Source organism: Tenrec ecaudatus, chromosome 5 (assembly GCF_050624435.1).
Source record: "Tenrec ecaudatus isolate mTenEca1 chromosome 5, mTenEca1.hap1, whole genome shotgun sequence".
In the NCBI taxonomy this organism is placed as follows: domain Eukaryota; kingdom Metazoa; phylum Chordata; class Mammalia; order Afrosoricida; family Tenrecidae; genus Tenrec; species Tenrec ecaudatus.
In genome coordinates, this window is record NC_134534.1 from 146,445,193 (window position 1) to 146,465,760 (window position 20,568).

Sequence of the window (20,568 nt, forward strand, 5' to 3'; positions counted from 1 at the left end):
ACACTTGTTGCTTTCTGATTTTTTGAATTGGGCTACCTTTGAGGGTGTCAGGTGGTACCTCATTGTTGTTTTAATTTGCATTTCTCTTATGGCTAAAGATCGGGAACATTTTCTCATATGTTTGTTGGCCATTCGGATTTCTGCCCCTGTGAAACTTCTGTTCAAGTCCTTTGCCCACCTTTCAAGTGGGCTATTGGTTTTTTTCTTTTTGGAAGCTAGCAGAGTACTGTAGATTTTAGTAATAAGGCCTTTGTCTGATGTGTCATTGCTAAAGATGTTTTCCCAGTCTGTGGATTCTCTTATTACTCTCTTGGTGAATTCTTTAGATGTACACAAGTGTTTTATCTTCAGTATATCCCATTTGTCGATTTGTGCCTCTGTGTTTGTGTCCTTCCCTATTTCTGATAGCCTGTGTATTCCCTGCGCCAAAGTTTTCAAGTTGGTCCCAATTCCCTCATTGATGGCCCTAATAGTTTGGGGTTTAACTTCAAGGTCTGTGATCCACCTTAAGTTTATTCTTGTGCATGGAGTGAGATAAGGGTCTTGCTTCATTTTTCTGCATGTTGATATCCATTTTTTCCAGCACCACTTGTTAAAGAGGGCATCTGCTTCCCATTTGATATTTTTGGGGCCCTTGTCAAAGATCAGCTGTGTGTATGCTGATGCTTTTATTTCTGGGTTTTCAGTTCTTTTCCATTGGTCTGAGTATCTGTCATTGTACCAATACCATGCAGTTTTGAGAACTGTGGCTGCATAGTATGTGCCAAAGTCAGGTAAAGCAAGCCCTCCCAGACACCGTGCTTCTACGTAGATTACAATCATGAAAACGCAGCAGAGCAGTTCAACTCTGGCACCCATGGGTCACCAGGAGTCAGAGGTGACTTGGAAAGTGTAACAGAACTAATATAGCCTGAACACCGAAGTGACTGCACACAGGACTTACAAAGCCACCCAGAAACCCACAAATGCTGTTTCTTTGTTTTTCATCTTCTTCTCTCTGGGCATTTCTTCCTTCTCTCTCTTCGAAGATGAACTTTTCGGTTTCCCATTGCTTGTGGTGGTCCTGGGTGCTCTGTAATTTATGCCTATGTTCATAGGTGCGGCTACGGGTAGAACTTAGTTGACTGTTTTTAAGCTTCTATCCTGAAATTCTGGAAAAGAACATGGGATAAGCTTTGCTGTGTCTACTGCCCACCCCTGATCTATCAGGCAGTTTCATGAGCCAAACATTGCTGCCAGGATATTGGCTGGCAGTTCTCAGAGAAGGATACTCCAAAGTGTCTGTTATATTTTCCATTCATCTCTGAAATCTTCACTGCAAAAAATGTGAAGTCAAAAGAAAAAAATGTGAAGTCAAAGGACTTGTGATATTTTGTCTAAGGAGCCCTGGTTTCGTGGCTGTGTGTTGGACCGCTAACCTCAAGGTCAGCAGTACGAAACCATCAGCTGCTCTGAGGGAGAAAGATGAGGCTTTCTACTTCTGTAAAGAGTTACAGTCTTGGAAACCCACAGGGGCAGTTCTCCTCTGTTCTCTGGGGTCAGACCCGCACATGTGACTTGGACAGTGCTGGGCTCTCTTGCTTTCTATGCCTCTGTAGCTGTCTTCTGCTTCTGGTCACATCCCCTCTGGCCAACATAAGGTGCACTTTGGAGCGATCACGATGGCCTTGAAGCCATTTCCTTCTCCTAGCTTCCACACTAGGTAGAACCCCTTACAGGTTTGACCCTCCTCGCATATAAAGGGTATCTATGTTTCTTGCTGTAATTCACCTTAGATACCTTTGCTTTTTAAATACAAGATCACTGTGCTTTGATTTTTTTTCTTTTTCTACAAAAAATGAAGATGTAGTTATGGGTTGATTTCTAGAGTTTTGTACATGCCAAATTCTCAGTAGCTTCTAATGAAATGGATCTTATTCTTAAATGTTTGCTATGAGTGCTATATTGGGTTTACCTCACTGGTGAAACCCACTGTGGTCCACCTCTCTTTTAGGTTTTTGCAAGAGTTAGGGCGACACAACTATGTGACTGCTACCTCTTATCTTGAGCTGATTGCCTCCTTCCGACAACTTTTGACTTCAAAGCGACAAGCTGTCATGAATGCAAAGCAACAGTATACAAATGGACTCGACAAATTAGCCTTTGCTGAGTCTCAAGTAAGTTTGATTAGCTGTTCAAAATTGCGGTACTTCATAGGAAATCTCAAGTTGCGATGACAACAGCTGTGGTCTACTGAGAGTATATTGTGTGCAGGGACGTGTGCTGTGTACTTGACATGCATTCCTTCAGTTCTCCCTCATACAAATCCTGTGAGGAAGACACTTCTTCTATACATCGCCCTTCACAGGCGAGGAAAGTGGGTTTTGGAAAAGTCAATTGTGGCCCAGATGACTCATCTTCAAATACACCTGTTTGATTTTTAATTAATATTTTGACATTTAGGAAAATGAAACAAGTCTGGGTTGGCTTTAGTGTAAATGGCTAAATGTAAGACTTGTTTGTTTTTAATGCTAATAACACATAAATAACAGATGTCTGGACAGTTCATCTTTGCATGTTTATCTTTGTGTGCATTTGTGTCAGTGTAGTGGGTTACATGTTGAGCTGCTAACCACAGAGTCAGCAGTTCAAAAACACCAGCAGCTCTGAGGGAGAAAGGTGAGGCTTTCTACTCCCAGAAAGGTTTACAGTATTGGAAACCCACAGGGGACAGTTGTACTCTGCCCTACCGTGTCTCCATGACTCAGCTCAACTCGGTGGAAGTGGGTTGTGAATTGTGCTGTCTTTCTGTGAATAGAGCATATTATGTGCTGCCACTTTTTCCTATCTGCATTGTTCATTATGCAAAGAACGATTAGGGAAAGTTACGATGTTCTTGCCTGACACTTTATAGTACATCTAAGTTTCTATTTGTGTTGTTTCCAAAGCTACTGCCGTAGCTCTGAGAACTTATAACAAGCTGTCTCTCTAGGTTGGCGAGATGCAGATGGAGCTTGTTCAATTACAGCCCAAATTGGAGGAAGCTAAAGTTGAGAACGCGCATATGATGCAGGTAGAGTGCCTGGAATTTTTTTCTTTTTAATGTCAAAAGACAATAGAAATATATTGCATTAGCCTTGCAAATAAACCTCAGTTTACATTTTAAGGCCTTTCCCATCTCTACTGAGTGGCTATCTTCCTGAGTCCCTTGTGGGTTCGGTCATTTTTGAGGGGAAGTGGACAGTCCACTGCCAACTGAGGTCACCTGTGTTTGCATTTCGTCTCATCCGATCCCGAGTCCTTCGACCCGTCCCAACGAAGCATTGGGCTCCCTAGCTTCCAAGTGTCCCCTGTCTCTGTGAGAGAGAAAAGCAATAGGATGGTTACGGGATTGCCTTTTCCTTCTTTCCTTCAGGTCATTGAAATAGAGTCTGCACAAGTGGAAGCAAAACGGAAGTTTGTGAAATTTGATGAGGAGATAGCCAGCGGGAAGGCTGAGGAAGCCCAGGCTCTGAAGAACGAGTGTGAGAGTGACCTCGCGGAGGCCATTCCAGCCTTGGAAGCAGCTCTGTCTGCACTGGATACGCTAAAGGCATGCGTTTGAATTGTGTTTCATAAACAGAACACTATACAGCTACTGGGTTAATTAGGTGTGGTTCTATTTCAGTGGCTGGTTTCACATTGTTTGTTTGGCTTCTTTGCCAGCTGCATGCAACTCGTCTCTTTTAACAATTTCCTCCTTCACATAGTTAGTTTTATACTTTTGCTTTTCATATTGCATATATGATTTTCCCAGGATCTTCCAGTGGGCAAAGGGTCTCTGGAAGACCAAAGTGTTTCTGTACGTATGGGCAGCCTCATTGGCGTGTACGCACAGAGGAATTCTAGTCGTTTCCAGCACAGCTGTCGCTTGCACCTGTCTCCACGACACTGTGCTGTATCTGAATTTTTTTACGGTGTCTTCCGGAAAGACTGGACCAACCGCAACAAATAGGAAAAGAGCTTCTGTTGACTAGGGAGGCTCCTGTAGTGTGCTGGTTCGGGATATTTGATCCCCCTTCTTTGCCTTTGTCTCTAATCCAGAATCTTGCAGCATCAAACTTCAGATCTGTAGCTAGATCAGCCCTGTGATTATAAGGGACGAGATTACTTCAGGCCACTTAAAGAAACTTGCTAATGCTCTTGCTGTGCATTGAACCAGAAATTAAAAATCCAAGTTTATTTTTTTCTTTCATGCTCTTTGGCACCTCTTAACCTAAAGCAGCAGTTCTCAACCTGTGGGTCGTGACCCCTTTGGGGGTCAAATGATCTTTTCACAGGGGTCACCCGATTCATAGCAGTAACAAAATTACTGTCACCCCAACATGAGGAACTGTATGAAAAGGTCACGGCCTGGGGAAGGTTGAGAACCACTGCCCTAAAGGTTTCTCGCAGCAGCCACTCAGTGACAGAGCTTTGACAGACCGTCATGGGGCCCCTGAGCGTTAGTTCAAGGAACCGTTTCACCGCCGTGGGCCCTGGACTCACCGCAGCCCCTCATACTCACAGGGACCTTGGTGCCCTCAAAGCCCACCAATTTAAGCCATGAACACTAGACACCCGTTTCCTTGAGAGTGTCGTATCCTTCCGGGAGCCAAACACTGTGCTTTGTTTTGCTAGATTTAAACTTTTAAAAAATTTTAAGTGCTTCATGTTTTATGTAAGATATTCATAATATACAGAAAGGGATAAAGAAGAAGCAACGCCTTCACCAAATAGCCACTGTGGACATAGCAGAGGTCCTTGTCTTTGGAAGACTTCAAATAGAGTGTGTGGCTCCTTTTTAAAGTGTTTATTTTATTTTTGCCCTGTTGGATGTGGACACAGCAAAAGGTATCAACAATTCCTATTTGTCAAATTCAATGACGTTGACTACTTTCTTCAAGTCACACCACCATCCTCTTTCTCTTTTCCTAGTTGTTCTTCTCCCAAGAATATAAAGTCACTGCCCGCTAGCTTCTTACTTACCCTTTGAGGTGCTGCTGACAATTGGATCCCATGTATCTAGATCTTTAAAAGAGCACACTGCTCAATGCAGACCTTCTTTTATTAATTAAACTATTGTTTGATTTGAAGAAGACTTTCCAAATGTTCTAAATGACTTTAGGATTCAGTTGCAGAGAAGAGACTCTATTCTGTTTATTAAAAGCAGACAAGAAGTCTTCAGGGAATCTTACAAGTAGATTACAGAACCGCGGCATGGAATGAAGAATTAGATCATAGGTTAAGCTGCCAGGAATGACTTCCAAAGCCACGCTATGGAAACAGCCTGCCGGCTAGAGGAGAGCCCCTTTCACACTGAAGCCTGTAGAGCCATCCTGCAAGGCTGCTGGTCTACACCCAGAGCTCCTCTGCTAGAATCCAGACAGACACAAGCCCCACTGCTTTCTCCATTTAGTCAGTCTGAATTCTACTAACTCAAGGGACCTGAATGGAGAAACCAAGTCTCATCCCCAACTCTAGCCTCATAGAAACTAAAATATACAGATAATAAATAGGGATATCAGAAGAATTTGGGAGTGAGTGAAATAAGGATCCATAGTGTCTATCGTAATAATATAGACATTTCTAGAAAACATGTTTGGACTTGGAACTTACTCCTTGTTTCTGAAGTAAAACTAATATTTTCTATAAGCGTACAACTGATTCTTTGTCTAAATGAAGGGTGCTGTGGTTTGGTGTGTGATTACATGCAGCTAGTGTGCACGTTGGAAAAAATTGTTCTTTTTCTAGAGAGTTTATAGCTTTCATCATCAAAAGGATTCAAACCAAACCCAACCAGACCCACTGCCTTTGAGTTGGTTCTGATTCATAGTGACCCTGCAGGACAGAGTAGAACTGCTCCATAGGGTGTTCAGGGCTATGAATCTTTATGGAAGCAGACTGCCACATCTCTGTCCTGTGGAGCCCCCGTGGTTTCAAGACACCGGCCTTTCCGTTAGTAGCTGAGTGCTCAGTGCTGTACCCCGGTACTCTTCGTAAGGCTCCGAGGCCCCACAACGTTTTGGATCCTTGGATTTTGATCTGTGCTAGATTCTCCAGGTCATTCTTGCCCAGTCGTGCAAAACAAAAAGACTGATTACAACTTCAAATTTTAAAAATGCTTTTATTATGCCTTAATATTACTTTGAGAACTTCGTTATTAAAAAATAAACCGTTCTGAAGTGGCTTGCTTTTTTTTTCTATGTAGCCAGCTGATATTACTATTGTGAAATCAATGAAGAACCCTCCATCTGGTGTTAAACTTGTTATGGCTGCTATTTGTGTCATGAAAGATATAAAACCAGAAAAAATTTCAGATCCCTCGGGAACTGGAGGAAAGGTAATAATTGGGTGCAGATTTAAATCCTATTAGCGAGGGCACAGAGCACATTAGCAGCAACTATGACCAGATCCAATGTTGTACTCATCCCAGTGGCAAACATTGTCTTCCAGGTTACATGGGCTCAATATAAACTATGGAAGCCACTCTCCCTACCCCTGTACCTTGCAGAGCAAAGCCAGTGTGGGTAGGGTCGCATCAGAACAATGTGATCCCGACTGCATCCATCACCTCCTCGTTCAACCCATCACTAGGATTGCATAGACAGTGAGCTTTCGTGCTTTTACAGCTAAGGTTTTGGAGACAGTGATGCGTAACAGATAGGTGTGGTTTCTGAGCATGCAACAAGCATTACTGATTTCAGTAGTATGGTAAAGTTGTATCCCAAAATCCTGGTCCCAGGGCACTGTCTTGGGCAAGGTGCTTAGCCTCTCCAAATTTCTGTTAAAAGAATAATTATAGGGGGAAGCGGGGAGGGAGGGGGAAAATAAAAGAGGACCTGATGCAAAGGGCTTGGGTGGAGAGCAAATGCTTTGAGAATGATTAGGGCAGGGAATGTATGGATGTGCTTCATACAATTGATGTATGTATATGTATGGATTGTGATAAGAGTTGTATGAGCCCCTAATAAAATGTAAAAAAAAGAGTTGTATGAACCCCAATAAGATGATTAAAAAAATAATTATAGTACCTACCTTATGAGGTTGCTATTACGACTAGATTATTAAATATATATAAAATTCTGACATGTAAGGCCTCAGAAACAAAAAGCTTACAATTAGCTGTTCTTAACTATTGCGTTTCAGTGTTTTCATTAATAAATCCAATTTTGATTATTATGTTAATACTTGAAGTATTTAATATATTTAACATGTTCTGGAGGGTTCTTTATTTCTAAGGATATATATGTTGATGCTTTGAAAATATGAGTATTTTCTGCATAAATATCTTAAACTTCAAGGAAAAATTTATATTGAACATACTTAATTTCACATTAGATATATTTCTGTGTATTTCATTTGTAGGTCTTAGACTACTGGGGACCTAGCAAAAAGGTTCTAGGAGATATGAATTTCTTAAGAGATTTGAGAGAATATGACAAGGACAACATTCCAGTGAGTGTTTTATTGGATTTTTTTTCCTTATTAAGAAAAGTTGCCAAGATATTTAAGATCTTTACATTAGGCAATATCACATAAAAACTAAGCAGACAGTTCATTGTAGGAATAGATAATATGTAAAGTGATATACTTATTGGTGACTATATTATGAATTGATTTTCATAATGTATAAAACCACTGCTTTTCAGGGCCTTCACACTCATTACCATCACGTAGATAGTAACTCATAGTGACCCTATAGGACAGGGTAGAACTGCTCCTGCGGGTTTCCAAGACTATAGGAGTAGAAAGCTCCATCTTCTGCCTCAGAGCAGTTAGTGGTTTCAAATTGTTGACCTTGTGGTTAACAGCCCAACGTGTAACCACTATGCCACCAGAGCTCCTACTTATTTAGTGAATTACTTTTTAGTGTATTGTTTACTTGACTCTATTGCCTTAGTGTATTGACAAGTGTCTTTTTGTAATAAATAATTTATTAAGGACTATGATATATAAATGTATGTAAAATTAAAGTCTAGTGTATCATTCTATCACTTTAAAATTTTATTAATGCTTAATTTTTCACTTCCCTTGTTTCTATTAATTCTCCCAACCCACAAGTCTTTTGTTTTTTGAAGCGACATCTAACCTTAATATCTATAATAAGTTTACGTATTTTGCTTATATTATGACTCATGTTTCTGTTATCATTTTTATTTTATAAAATTACTGTAAACATGGTATTGGCCTTCATTTTTAAAGGCAACATTATTTTTTAACTATTTTATTATGTCTGATTAATTTTCATCTTATGAATTACCTGATATATGTTGCAATTGTTAAAATCTTAATTTGTGTTGCATAGGTGAGTGTTATGCAGAAGATCCGTAGTGAATACTTAACAAACCCTGAATTTGACCCTCCTAAGATTGCAAAAGCTTCTTCTGCAGCCGAGGGTTTGTGCAAGTGGATCATGGCTATGGAAGTGTATGATAGAGTTGCAAAGGTATTTTGGAGATTAATATATTCATTTTCTACCAAAAAACTTCCCAGAAATGAAAACCTATGCATAGATTTACTGGGCAACCACTATGCAAAAATTTAGTAGTTGCAGAAAGACTTGTCCTGAGGCAGCATAGTCAGCAGGTGCTGATTGAGCACCTCCGGGTGAAAGTACTGTGGTTGACATAACCTAGTGGGGGCTGTGTGGCTATTAGTGCTGTGGGAGCAGCAGTGTTCATTGGAATTGGCCAAGTTGACTCATAAAGCCCTTCGCAAAGGGGATATAAGAAGTGATGAGGGGGGAGCCGAAACAAAGACAAATGCAAATTCACAATAGTCTGAAGCTGGGACTACAGAGATAAGATTTCAGTAGGGTTCGGGGCAGAGTTTGGGAAGATCCCCTGAAGTAATGGCGCACATCAGTAGGGAACCGTTTATGCAGTACCACTGACACCAAATTCCTGGTTAAATAGAAATGGCTGAGAGCACAGTGTTTTGTAAGTTCGGCTCGCAAGAATCAGAGACAGATATTATCCTGGAGTGGCTTGCAGAATTACACCCAAGGAGCAGAAAATACAAATAAAAAGGTGGGGAAAAATACATGGTAGCATATGTCTAGCACAAGCTCAGAGGAGAGAGTGGATAATGAGGTTGAGAAAATTGGGAAAGGAGGCTCCACATGTGCCTGTAGAGTGGTAAGGGCTTGGAAGGTTTGTTTCCAGGTGTAGACAAGTGTAAACACACTAAAGGAATACAGTCAATGTGTTTTGGGCTATCCAACCATTGGACACCTCGTCCCTCTCCAGAGTAGTCCCATAGCAAGTCGACTGGGTCTACTTGGCAGCTGTGCTGTCGAGCATGTGGGATCTTCAGGATGTCTTCTCCACAGCATGGAAGCCAAGGTACTCAGGCTCCCTCTACCTGTCCAGTCTCCCGTCCACACTGCCACTTTGATTCTGGTGCAGCTGCCCCGGTACTGCTACAAGAGCTGTCCAGCAAGGTCTCCTGGGAAGTCAAAAGTAGAAAGCTGAGTTCAGCACTTTCTACCAGTTTAGTTCACACTTTTCCCCTCTGGGATTTCATAGGGATGGGTGTGGAGGGAAAGGCACAGTCATGTATTTTCCACACCTGTTATTCCCATTGTATGCTTGTTTTCTTCCTGGGTGGGAAAGATGGTATGAAATTTGAATAACAACATTTCTTGATTCTGAGTCAAAATTCAAGCTCTTTGTGACATTCTACTATCCCGAGTTATTTCTATAGTTTATAGTTCTCTAGCCTTGAATAAATTCATAGACTTTATGAAGTATATTAGTGTTTTTCTTCTTTTGTGCATGGAACTATGGATTTATGGTAAAATGTTTAGTTTGTGTAATGCATTACTGGAATGCATACCTAATCCATATATCTATAAAGGAATTATATAGATATTAATTTCATGGGACCCATTACAGCTACATGTATTATTTCTGAACAGGTAGTGGCTCCAAAGAAGGCACGCTTAGCAGAAGCTCAGCGGTCCTTAGCTGAGACCATGAGTCTTTTAAACCAGAAGAGAGCTGAATTGGCAGCGGTAGAACATCATTTGGAAAATCTACAAAAAACATTTATTGAGAAAACTGAGGAAAAAGCTCGTTTAGAAGACCAAGTGGAACTTTGTGCTAAGAAACTTGAAAGGGCCTCAAAACTAATTGGAGGGCTTGGTGGAGAAAAATCAAGGTCAGATTTCTCCTAATTTTAACAAGATTAAAGAATGCCAGTCTTGCATATGTAACCTTTGGGGATATTTATTACACTTATTGATTTTTAAATGGCTGGTTGCAAATGTTGGGCATTTTTCTTGGCACTTAGCCAATCAATGGGGAAAATATCAACCTTAGCAGTAGTTTGTCATCTTTTATACAACTTAAATGTTTCTACACTTAATAGCTTCAGCATAAAAACTAAAACAAATAACAAGACCACTAGACCAAATCATCCTGGAGAAAATTAAGAAGCAAAATGCTGGTCTTTGTTTTATGTTTGTGTATTGTAAAGGACCACGTCCTGCAAGAAATGCTGAATATTCTCGTCATGGAAGATGGATTGTTATTTGCATATCGTAAACACGTATTGTATTATTTCAGAACTGGAAGGGATACAACCTTCTCATTTTATATATACTCAAATACCCAACATTTTGTTACGGAATTTGAACCAGAGGTCTCTTGCTCTTTCAATCACCCACCGTCTTCCATCATTCTCCATTGTGCATCTAATTGACCTTTTGTTTATGGTACAGATGGTCTCAAGCTGCAGATGACCTGCAGGCAATATATGAAAATTTGACGGGTGATATCTTAGTATCTGCAGGAGTAATAGCTTACCTTGGCGCTTTCACGTCTGGCTTTCGACAATCATGTATACAAACTTGGAGCCTGTTGTGTAAGGTAGTGGTTTATATTTAATAGGGTTTTAAATATATATCCAAGATACATTTGGGGATATTTGGGGGGAATGATAATAATAAGAAGAGAGAGGGAAGAAAACTCTGAAAATATGGAGTCTTCCTCTTTTGCGAATAATTTCATCAGGAAAATACTATTAGAGCCCAATTTTCATTCATTTCCCCTTGTTCCTTAGCACTTCTGGTAGTAAGGGACAATTAACTGCAGTGAAATTAACCTTTTCAGTTTTAAAATATTTCAATCAAAAGTCATGAAGTAATTATCAAATTTTTGTTTATTTCTTACAGGAAAAAAAAATTCCATGTTCAGAGGAGTTCTCATTGAGCAAGACCCTGGGGGATGCAGTAAAAATTAGGGCTTGGAACATTGCGGGACTGCCAACAGATAGCTTCTCCATCGACAACGGAGTGATTGTTAGTAACGCCAGGCGTTGGTGAGAAGCAAAATATGTTCCCATTAATTTATTCAAAGCTCTCAAACATGAAAAAAAGGAAAGAATCCATTTAAAAAATATTTTTCTGTGACTGACGCTTATGTATATACTGTGCTGAATACCATTGAGCACTTGTTATGCTTCAGGTATTATTCTAAGTGGCTTAAATTCTCAAAACACTCCTTTGAGTTAGATATTCTTATGAGAACCATTTTTTTTCTTTTTTTTTTTTTAGAATGAGTCAGTGAATGAGAATGAGTGAGAGAGTGAGTGAGTCAGTGAGTGAGAGTAAGTCAGTGAATCAGTGAATGTGTGAGAGAGTCAGTGAATGAGAGAGTGAGAGAGTCAGTGAATGAGAGTGAGTGAGTGAGTGAGTTAGTGAGAGAGTGAGAGTGAGAGAGTGAGTGAGTGAAAGAGTCGAGAACCATTTTTCAATGAGAAAATTGAGGCACAGAGTGATTTACTGATAAATGGTAAAGAATTTGAATCCAAGAACTCTAACTTGCCTGCTTCTGAATTATTACGCTGGAGTGAAATAAATAGATAGTATTGCTTTAATACAATATGGGTTGTGTAATCATATTTTGAGTGTTTATTCAATCATCGTTTTATTTGAGCATAAACTTTCTTAAAATGACACTTGTAAGCAATTGGTAAGATTTAGTATAATTTGAAAATGCATTTATTTGATCTATTTAAAAGAATGTATTCTCAGGTAGAATAGGGAAAGTGTTCCGTTAACCAGTGGATTAGGCCTTTGGATGTTTACTAATTCTGTTTTGGAATCTATTTCCCTTCATTTGATGGCCATTCAGAGTTTTAAATCAAGGTTCAGAAATTGCCTTTGAGATATCCATAGGCCTTCACTGAAATTCAAGGAGACCAGAGGTTTCTGGGCCATACGTAAATTGAGGAAAAGGCCTTGGCCATTTTTTGGCAGAAAACATGCCGGTAAAATTGCCCCCTCTACATGTTATTTTTGGACTAGCTAGTTAAAGGTCTACAGACCTTAGACTCTCACCCACATGACAGTGACAATTCCATGGACGTGGCAGGTAGGCTGAATCTTCATCTGTATTATGGCCCTCCACGAAGAGTCCACTTCTTGCCTAATGGGCCCAGGCTGGCCATCCATAGGCAGAAAACCCAGGAATATAGCTAATGTCTGTTCTGATTGCTCATTAGAAACCATCGTAGGAGCATTTCAGAGAAAAGGTGGGCCACCGCACAAGGTGAAAAGAGAAATCATTAGTAACTCGGCAGCCTTAGCCCGCGCTCTCTCTCTCCTAGGACATACCTTCTGCCTTGCTCCCTGTGCAGCTGCTTTATTGGTTTGTCTCCGAAGGATCGGCTGGTTCCGTTCTTCTGTGCACATGACCACTCACTGTGAAACACACCCCTATTTCCAAGTGGTTTTATTGAAACTGTAGCTTGCATTCCGGACTTACCTCACTTATTATCTAAAATGAATAACATTTCTATCTTCACCCGAGCCCTGGTGGCACGGTGGGTTGTGAGCTGGGCTGTGAATGGCAAGGTCAGCAGTTCCACTCGTATCAGCTGCACCATAGAGATTTACAGCCTCAGAAACTCACAGGGGCAGTGCTCCCTGTCATGTAGTCAGCCTGAGTCTGAATCCACTGGATGGCAATGAGTTTGGGGCCTTAGATAGTTGACTGTGTTTTATGCTGTTCCTGTCCCTGTGTTAGCTCCAATTTGGTTTTACCTCCCTTGTTTTCTTATCATAATCCCACTTTAAAATGCAACCAATGCTTTCCACTTTATCATTTGAAATACTTTCAGATTTTTATGTGTCTGAATATCGTACAAAGAATTCCAGTGCATCTTCGCCCAATCTCTGAAGGTGAGCACTGACATAACTATTGTATAGTTCTCAATATTAGGGAAGTAACACTGCTATTTCTATGGACCTCATTCAAAGTGTTCTAATTGTCCCAGCATTTCCTTTCTTGTCTCGGGATCCAGGGCAGGATTCCACAGTTCAATTAAGATTCCTCATTCTTTTAAAATCTGGCATGATTCTTACATCTTTCTCTTTCAAAGTCCTGCCAGCTACTTCCTAGCACACCCTCAGCTGGGGGTTGTGTAATGGTTTCTCACAATGAAATTCAAGTAGTGTGTTCTTGACCAAAAATACCACAGAACTAATGTGTCCTTCTCCACATGTCATAGGAAGAGGCACATGATGTTGATTTGTTTTATTACTGATGAGTCTAATTTAGATTTCTTGGTTAAGGTGATGTCTTCTGGGTTTCTCCTGGTAATGTTACTTTTAACTCTTTGGTAATTAAGAAGTATCATGTGGAGAGAGGCATTGATGGTATGTAATTCCTTCATTTTCGTTTATGCATGGCTGCAGCATCCATTGGTGAGTCTTTCCTGGACCTTTTTTTTTTTTACTTGCTGAGACGACTCAGCACATTATTTCCGAGTGGGAAGTCAGGGCAGCCTGAGAGGGGAACAATCTACCTTTGCCGACAGGTTTACCGGAGGACACCCGTGTTTTTTGTTTTGCTTTTGCAGTTTGTCTTTTAAACGGCCAAGACCACGGCTTCACAGAATGATACATGACAGTGCACGGAACAGAAGGAGAGGGTTTTTCTGAGGGCGACTGCAAGGCCTCTCTGTAAGGTCCATCTGGATGTGAACTCGCAGGCCTGTGGCCTTCATGAACTCGAGCCCGCCTCCTTTGGGGCTGCAGTCGCCTCCGTGGGAGCGACTCCCTCTAACACTTCCGGCTTCTCCTTCTCTTCCTCAGCGTCGTCGTCATCCTGGGGGTAGAGGTCCGGGTACTGCTGCATGCACTCCTGCATGGCCCGGAACTGGTCTATGCAGTCTGAGCCCTTGACATCCGCCGTGCTGTAGTGGAAGCAGGAGAAGGCGGACTTGAACTGCTCCCACAGGGGCTGCTGGCCATGCCGCCAAGGCACGGGCCGCTCCGGTCAGTGTCTCCATTGGGCAGTATCCGTCTGTGCTCCTCGGATTGGGGCATCAGCCACCAGCTCTGCACTGCTGGAGTTTCATGGTCTCTCCTCACAAATAGGCCATGGCGGCAGCCGGGCACTCAGATCACAGAGCTGGAGCAGCCATAGCAGCCCGAGCCGTGACCTCTCTCCAGGCAGGGTGGGCGGCTCCCTCCTGGAACAATTTTTACTGGGTGTTTGCCACAGCAAGTATTACAGTCACTAGGTGTTTGCCAAATATTGATTCTCTAACTCTAGCCCTCCTTTCATTGTCATTCTGTGGCGCTCTCTGAAGGAGAGAACTTACCCTTTGCCCCAGTTTATTTATATAGTTTGTACACAGACTGCATCATTGTAGAACTGTATCACCGTTTGTTTACTAATTCTCATTTAGCTTGCTTCCAATGCCTTGCGCCTGCTAACACTGCTGCAATGGAATATATATAGGTGTATTGCTCAATGTCGATCATAAGGGTCAGTTCCTGGAAATCGGGTATGCATGCTGGTGGTGGTGCTGGTGGTGGTGGTTGCTGAGTTGGCAGCAGCAGCAGCAGCAGCAGCAGCAGCGTGCGATGCTTGAGCTCATTGCTGCAGCCATGATGTCAGTCCGTCTTGTTGAGGGTCTTCCTCTTTCTTACGGACTTCATTGAAGGCATGCTGTCCTTCCCCAGAGACTGCGTCCCCTGGTACCATGCCAAAGTTCCCCCGTCCTCACTTCTGAGGAGCACTGTGGCTGTGCTTCAAGACTGATTTGTTTCTCATCCTTCTGGCAGCCAGCCCATGGGACATGCCGGGTCCTTTGCCAGCTTCTTAATGCCCGTGCATCGGTTCTTCCTTATTTACTGTCCAGAAGCTCTTGCATGCTTATGAGAAAATTGAAAATACCATGGCTTGGGTCAAGCACATTTTAGCCTCAAAATGGTATCTTTGCTTTTTAACAATTTAAAGAGGCCTTTGCAGTAAATCTGCTGTTTGTTAGCTATTGTCCCATGCCCCTCCAAGAGGCTCAGACCAGTTTGCTTTCACAGCAACGTATAAGAAGTATTTCAGTCCCCTCAAAGCTTTGAGACAGAATTTGCTGTCTTAGTCCTTGACTCTCAGATAAATAAGAAATGGTATCTTAATGTGATTTTAATTTATAATTATCTATCTATAGATGACTTTAAACATTTTCTTGAGTAAAAGCAATTTCATCTGTCTTATAAATTCTTTGTTCATTTTTTTTTCTTTAAAAATTTTGGTCCGTACCTCTCGGTTTTTAAGTCTTTTATATGATAGGAACATTAGCCCATTATGTGTGCTCTGTTCCAAGTGTCAGCTGTCTTTGATTTTGTTTATAGTGTATTGCCATATGATATTCTTGGTATGTTGTCAACTTTCTCAATCTTCCATTTTATTGCATCTGCATTTTGAACCATACATAAGATTGTACTAAATGAAAGTCAGATTTCTACACAAAAATCTCCATTGAGTTACCAAGAACAACGGTTAGAGAGTGTTAATTTACAAATATTGTCACTGTTGCAGGCAAATGAACATATGCCACATTTTTACAACAGTAAGGACACGAAAGAAAAAAAACAATATTCCTTTAGATAGTGCTTAGGAACCCTGCTGATATAGTGGTTATGCAGTGGATCGCTAACCTCAAGGTTAGCAGTTGGAAACCAAATCCACTCTGCAGGAGAAAGGCAAGGTCTTTTTTCTCTAGAGTAACAGCCTCAGAAACTCACAGGAGGATTCTGCCCTGTCCTGTAGGGATGCTATGTTTACTTGGTGCCAGTGAGTTTGAGGTGTTTTTGAGTTGTGAAATAGTGCTGGGGAGCACGATGTATTTAGTTTAATTACTAACCATTTAGTAATCAGTTAAATGAAAAATAGCTTCCTCATTTGCAAAATTTCTTTGTTCTGGCTGTTGTGGTAGTCAAAATAAATTTTAACTAGTACTAGGGCCTTTTGGTGCTTTCAGTAGTATTTCAGTACAATTTGAGCTAAAGATAAATACAGCCAATTAGCTAGCATTAGAAGTGTATGCCTTTGGAGGGGGCAGGAACAGTAAAAGCACACAGTTCACTTTTTCTGTAAATGGCTGACTGCAGAGCTGGTGTGCAGGCAAAAGGAAAGCGACATGTGCTGTAGACGCTGTTGGAACACAAAGGAGTGCCGAAGGGACCAGGATCAAACACTTGCTTGTCTGTGTCTTTTTGGGAGGAGGGCGGTAAGTATATATGCAATAAAATGTTTGCCATTTTGCCATTCTCCAAGTGTTGTATTTTTAAAAAGATAAATTAAGGTACTGTGCTAAATATCAAAGGAACTCAGGACAGTCGGCAGCAACATTGAGGAGAGAAAAGGCCAATCCTGTTTTGATATCATAAACTATCAACCCTATGTTCCTGGGCACTGAGTCTGTGTACCGTCCTTATAGGAAAAGTTCGTAAACTGATGGATTTAAAAAAACTTCAAACTCATTGCCATCGAGTCTGAGTTATAGTCAACGAATATGGTCCTTTCAGCCAAAATCCCTTGTGTTAAATTCTGGACTCCATACACGTGTGACCATAGTCTCATTTTAGAGGGCATTATCTGCTAACGAACGGGGCAGGGTGAGAAGATCTGACCTTAGTCGAGCGTGTGAATCAACCCACACTCCTTGTTGGATGGCTCTCCTACTTATTACTCCTTACAATGGATGTAAGGAATTATATGCGACAGCTGAGAGGAGAGAAAATGGTTTCTGGAGTGACTGATTAAGAGTTGCAGGAGGTCATTGCTTCCTGGAAATGGCTTGACTGAGACCCCAGATCATATGCACATCAATAAGATACAGTCCAAGGGTGGAGAATAAAGTATTCATTTTGGGTGAAATTTCATTGCACCAGGTAACTCCCACCAAATGACCTTTCCCTGCCAGGTCCAGTAAGAAGGTGGGGGAAGAAACTGATAGGCTTCACCTGTGAGTAATTGTGAACGAGATTCCCAACAACGCCATGCTGCTGTGTACAAACTGAGAAACGGGGAGTGATTGCATCATCAGCAAGGCCAGGAGTGGAGGTTGTCCTCTGGCTCCAGCGTCTGCCTTACCCCTCCCTGACCTTGAGACTTTGGGCTGAACTGCACCCACCCCTGGACGAGGCATTTCTTCAACCTTTCATGTATGCTGTGGGACACTGCAAAGATTAACCAAACCCAGAACTGTGAGGGAGTCTTCCTGAGGGAGGATTGGGAGTGAGGGAGCTGACTGTCATCTTGCAAGAGTTGGACTTTTTGGATTTTCTCAAGCTCCAACTTCTTGGGACTAGTTTGGTATTAATTCTTACAAAAGAAATGATCATGACAGAGTTGATTCTGACTTATGGCCACTCTATCAGACAGGGTAGAACTGTGCCTGTGGGCTTCTGAGACTCATTCTTTATGGAAGTAGAAAGCCCCATCTTTCTCTGTGCAGTGCCTGGTGGTTTCAAACTGCTGACGTTGCAGTCAGCAGCCCAGCTTGTCACCACTGTGCCTCCAGGGCTCACTTAAACTGATGGCGCCTAGATCTCCAAAATTACCAAGAAGACACTCGCTTTGTGGTGCTGCTCCTTACCGAGGAAACCCCTCTGTAAGCAAGAGGATCATATCTCATAACAGTTGAGCTTTTGGAATATAATTGTGGGACATAAGTTTCATATTATGTTAGCAGATTCCATGTATTAAAATGATCAGGAATGCCATTTATTGTGTTAGAACACAACTTACGGGCTCACAAGATTCTACTTCTGATATTGAATTAATCTTGTAAACTTTAGACTGAATTTCTAAATTTGAAAAATAAGGGGGAATAAAATTCCCTTTCACAGGTTTTTTAATGAAGTTTAATCTTGATCATGTATGTGAAATTTTTCACATTTTTACAGATTGATATGGAATTTCAAATTAAAGTTACACAGCGAGGGAGGAAGGCAAACACTTATTTCTTTCCCTCAGAGTTTTTCTTGTTCTATTTCAGGCCTTTAATGATTGACCCCCAGGGCCAAGCCAATAAATGGATCAAAAATTCTGAGAAAGAAAACCAGCTGAGTGTCATAAAGCTATCAGATTCAGACTATATGAGAACATTGGAAAATTGTATTCAGTTTGGAACTCCACTTCTTTTAGAAAATGTTGGTGAAGAACTGGATCCATCGTTGGAGCCTTTACTACTCAGACAAACTTTTAAACAAGGTAAATGGCAATTAATACTGGTTGGTAGAACTGAATAAAAAAAGATTGGTTATCTTTGAAGCATGGAAGAAGCCACTACATAAATAAAATAGTAATGCTAATAAGGGCACTTGTATCTGTGACTGTGGTGAGTGAAGGAAGCTCTCAGGGAGGGATAGTGTCAGGTCACCTAAAATAAACCCTCTGCCATGTCATGATGGCTTTCTCGCTGCCACTCCCTGCCACTGAGCCCATGCTGACTCACAGCCTCCTCATAGGACAGGGTGGAACTGCCCCTGTGAATTTCTGGGACTGGAACCCTTCAAGGGAGTAGAAAGCCCCATTTTTCTCCCCTGGATGGGCTGGTGATTTTGAACTGTGTACCATGCTTTAGTCATTGTTACCAAGACTGGTATTTATTGTTGTGTCCTGTTGAGCGGATTCTGACACAGAGAAATCAATGAAACGCTGACTCGTGGGAAGCTCGTGTGTATCACAGTGTGACTGTGCTCTGTAGGACAGTCAATGGTTGAAGGAGCTCTCCAGGTCTTTCATCCCAGTTACATCTGCGTGGGCTAAACCGTCAACCATGAGTGCATCCTCACGCTCTAACAATTTGCACCCCCTCAGGACTCTTGCAGTGCTTTAGAGAACATTATAAAATCCCTTTGCCTTGCAACCAGACTTCATGCAAATCCCATTATTACAAACACCAAAAGCAACCTCACTGCCATCAAGTTGATTCTAGCTCAGCAATCCTGCAGTCATGGTGAATATGGGCCAGAGTTGACTTGAGGTCTGTTAAATTCTAGAACCTTTAATAGCTCTCATCTTATGCAATTAATTTTGGAACCCTGGTTGAACTAGATGGAAGAACAAAGCTCAAAAATGAATCTCAACTTAGAAGGCTCCATAACAACCGATATGAATTGTCCTCTACTGCCCCAGAGCGAGTCCTGCTGCATGCTTGCTGTGGTGTCTGTGCTTTTGTTACGTTTTCTATTTCAAATTATTTTAGAGCTTTTTTATTTTTAAGCTAAGCAAGCCCTTAACTCAAACCAAACTCAGAGCTGATTCTGACTCACAGCGACCCAGGAAGACACAGTAGAATTGCCTCTGTGACTTGCCAAGATTGTACATCTTTATAGGAGGTGAAAGTCTCAACTATCTTCCTGTGGCGGGGCTGGTGGTTTTGAACTGCTGACCTGGTGCATCAGCCCAATATATAAGCCACTGTACGGGTAGGCGAAACCTTAGAAGTACATAAATACATAAGGGACCATGTAACTTTGTCTTGTATAATCTACCCTTGTTTTCTGAAATTTAGGTGGCATTGATTGCATCAGACTTGGTGAAGTCATTATTGAATATTCCTTTGATTTCAAATTTTATATCACCACAAAACTGAGAAATCCACACTATATGCCAGAGCTAGCTACAAAAGTGTCTCTGCTCAACTTCATGATAACTCCAGAAGGGCTTGAAGATCAATTACTTGGCATTGTCGTTGCAAAGGAGAGGTATGTACTTCCTAGAGGTGTCCCGATGATGTAGAAAGGAATATTTGTAGGCCACTAATACTTTTCTTAGGTGATTATGTTTAAACTATGTCAAATTTTATAGTTTAAATCATTATGAAATCCTTTAATGTAACCATTCTTTAAAATTAAACTTGTAAGTCAACCACAGTATGTTGATTTTAGTATGGAGAGACTCATTAAAATGACATGCCCTTAGTTCTAACTTGTATCTGAGTGTGTGAGCCAGAAATTTAATCCCTGGGAATCAATGGGGTAGACATAAATAGAAATGCATACTAATACGTATTTGTAGAATATAAATGAAATGAGAGATTCCTTAGGATGCAGTATAGTATGGGTAACATTTTGTTTAAAAAACACTATTGAATTGATGGATGGCTATATAGATACATAAAGACATGGAAACAGTAACCAAAATCTTAACAGTGATCATGCTGAGCTTATGGGCAAATGTATCCTTTCCTTCACATTTATATTAATTATACCATTATTAATATGTTACTTTTTAAAATGATAAAATATAACAGGTACTAGGA

At 41.2% G+C, this 20,568-nt stretch overlaps 1 protein-coding gene across 1 annotated transcript in view; it reads left to right on the forward strand.

Annotated features, from left to right (window-relative positions):
- DNAH12 (dynein axonemal heavy chain 12) overlaps positions 1-20,568 on the forward strand; it is a 185,315-nt gene that overhangs the window by 122,173 nt on the left and 42,574 nt on the right. Inside the window, exons 46-56 of the mRNA XM_075550753.1 lie at positions 1,994-2,156; positions 2,972-3,052; positions 3,395-3,571; positions 6,209-6,340; positions 7,366-7,455; positions 8,306-8,446; positions 9,920-10,161; positions 10,724-10,871; positions 11,177-11,322; positions 18,298-18,512; positions 19,819-20,011. Of these exons, the coding sequence (XP_075406868.1) occupies positions 1,994-2,156; positions 2,972-3,052; positions 3,395-3,571; positions 6,209-6,340; positions 7,366-7,455; positions 8,306-8,446; positions 9,920-10,161; positions 10,724-10,871; positions 11,177-11,322; positions 18,298-18,512; positions 19,819-20,011 (1,728 nt within the window). The remainder of the gene's footprint in view (positions 1-1,993; positions 2,157-2,971; positions 3,053-3,394; positions 3,572-6,208; positions 6,341-7,365; positions 7,456-8,305; positions 8,447-9,919; positions 10,162-10,723; positions 10,872-11,176; positions 11,323-18,297; positions 18,513-19,818; positions 20,012-20,568) is intronic.